This window comes from Poecilia formosa, unplaced genomic scaffold (assembly GCF_000485575.1).
Source record: "Poecilia formosa unplaced genomic scaffold, Poecilia_formosa-5.1.2 Scaffold773, whole genome shotgun sequence".
NCBI lineage: Eukaryota > Metazoa > Chordata > Actinopteri > Cyprinodontiformes > Poeciliidae > Poecilia > Poecilia formosa.
In genome coordinates, this window is record NW_006800712.1 from 85,934 (window position 1) to 88,304 (window position 2,371).

The 2,371-nt window shown below is 42.3% G+C and overlaps 1 protein-coding gene across 4 annotated transcripts in view; it reads right to left on the reverse strand.

Moving 5' to 3' along the window:
• Nucleotides 1-140: 140 nt before the first annotated feature.
• Nucleotides 141-2,371, reverse strand: part of pcdh18b (protocadherin 18b) — an 11,072-nt gene continuing 8,841 nt past the window's right edge. For all 4 annotated transcript variants that reach the window (XM_007543131.2, XM_007543135.2, XM_007543133.2 and 1 more), the window contains exon 4: nt 141-1,632. In XM_007543131.2, coding sequence (XP_007543193.1) covers nt 677-1,632 — 956 coding nt within the window. In that variant the 3' untranslated portion in view covers nt 141-676. The remainder of the gene's footprint in view (nt 1,633-2,371) is intronic.

Genomic DNA, 2,371 nt, shown 5'->3' on the forward strand with positions numbered 1-2,371 from the left:
TATCTATCTATCTATCTATCTATCTATCTATCTATCTATCTATCTATCTATCTATCTATCTATCTATCTATCTATCTATCTATCTATCTAACAAATTAATATTTACATTTGACAAACACCAAAAAAATAGCCATCAGAGGGTTTGTGTACTGTTTTATTAATCTGCCCTCCTCTTCTCTTCACAATAAATCACAACAAGTGTCCAATAATTCAGTATCATACTCATGTATACATATAATATTGACAGATAAAAAAGAATCACAATACAAAAGTTTTAAATATGCAGAATGTCAATCGCATGTCAAAGTTTTGATTCATTGTTTCTGTACTCAACATGCATTAAATTATAAAAATAGACTTTTGATTAAATTTATATACATTTTTTTTATAAATATAAGAATACAAATGTATTTTTAAAATACAAAGATAAATACAGTCACATAATGTACATTGTGTACCAAACAGCATTTACAAACATTTTTTTTGGATATTTAGCATTCACAAAACACAAACATTTCAGAAGAAATGCAACTTTAACGACAATTACAAGTCTCACTTTTTTGTCTTTTTATTCTTACAAGACTTACTTAGCTGCGTTTCTTTTATGGTTACCCACAGTTTTGTTCTTCATGAAAGGAAACAATGAGCATCCAGTAATAAATAAGAGGATGTGCCCTTACGTCTGCCGGACATCCTGTAAGAGTTTGTTGATCTCAGCCACCAGTTCGCTGGCATCCACCAGCTCATGCCGGCTGTCGCTGCGCTTGCCCTGAAGGTGGCTGAGCACCGAGTCAAAATCGTCCTCCTCATAGTTCTCTGGGATCTCCTCCATGGCTGGAAGCCATTTTGAAGAGGGCCCATTGAGTGTGGCTTGTACAGGGGGCTGGGCCAGAGAAGTCTGCACCAGTGTTGGGCTGACCAGCCCGGACAGAAGGGGGCTGCTGGTGGGTTTGGGGTTGTGGCCGCTGTTCTGGGGGCTGTTTTTAGGTGCCTGTGATCCTTTATGGTTGCTGCTCTGGCAGCTGAGCTTGGTGTTGGCTTTGAGGGTGTGGTAGCTGCCACCCTGGTGCTGCCCAGATGGGCCGATGCTACTTCCTGGATTCTGGAAGTGAGTATTGGCAGCCCAGGCTGCTACACCCTGCTGGTGAACTGAGGGGCTGGGCTTTCCAGGTAGATGACCCCTGCGACGGTCTAAAGATCCCGTCATTGGAACGCCAACACCACTCAGGCTAGTCCCCCTCTGGTTCTCATTGACCTGGACATAAGAATCCAGACCCTGCGGTAGCAACCTCTGGAACACGCTGCTCATCTCCGACAACAGTGAGGTGGTCCCACACAGGTCTTCGTCTGTGGACTTAGAGCCTCCCTCCAGCCCATCCTCTTCTGCACCATCTTCCCCACCCAAGTCTTTGCCAAAGGTGGAAAAGCTCTGATTGCGAGCAGTGCAGGTGTCAGTGCAAGGCTGGGGGACCTTTTCCTGAGTGATGTCAGTGGCTTGATGGGCTTCCTCTCCAGGAATGTAGAGATTGCTACGGTAGTCGGCAGAGGAAGAGGCAGGGCAGCCCAACGGGGGCATCCAGCACTGATCTGAATGGCCCAGAACTCGGCACTCCTCTGTGCAGAGCTTCATAGCTGCATCAAGGAAGATAAAACCTCATTAGTACACAGTAGAAAGCTGATGCACAGGTGGATGCTGGGGTGATGAATGCCTTAACATTAAACTGTAGTTCATTCCATAAGAATCCAGGACTGGTTTTCTGCACAGCCAACAAGTAAAAGCTGGTAAAAAAAAAATGCATGGTTGAATATGCATATACTGTATAGACGCTAATGTACAGCTTGTTTTCACGCTGCCTATTGGAAGCTAGCACTGAATTTATGATGGAACAGAAAAAAAGGGATTATCAGGGCAACAATTTGTGTTTCATTTTTGTGTCTACAGTCAGTGGCAGATAGTTAACTGCTGCTGGCGTTCTACTGCTGGGGACATTTTGAGTATTTTGGATATTTTTTGGAGGATATCGGTTATGCTGTTCAGTTTCAGGTACAACATGTCTGAGAATTCAAGAAACCAGAAGAACACTTTAAAGTCATTTTTAAAGTTAAAAAGTCATTCAGCAGAAAATATGTGTTTGTCTGACTTTTCTTGAACTAAAAATAAAAGAGTAACTAAAAATACAGTCCAGAGACTCAAATATTTTGGGGAAAACAGGAACCATAAGATGTTATTTCATAATAGACTTCATTATTCTTTAATATAAGATACAGAGAATCACGTAAAGACTTGGTCTAAGGGTGCGTTCACACTGCAGCCTGAAGTGACTCAATTCCAATTTTTTGGCAATTCCTATTTTTTTGCCGGGGCCGTTCA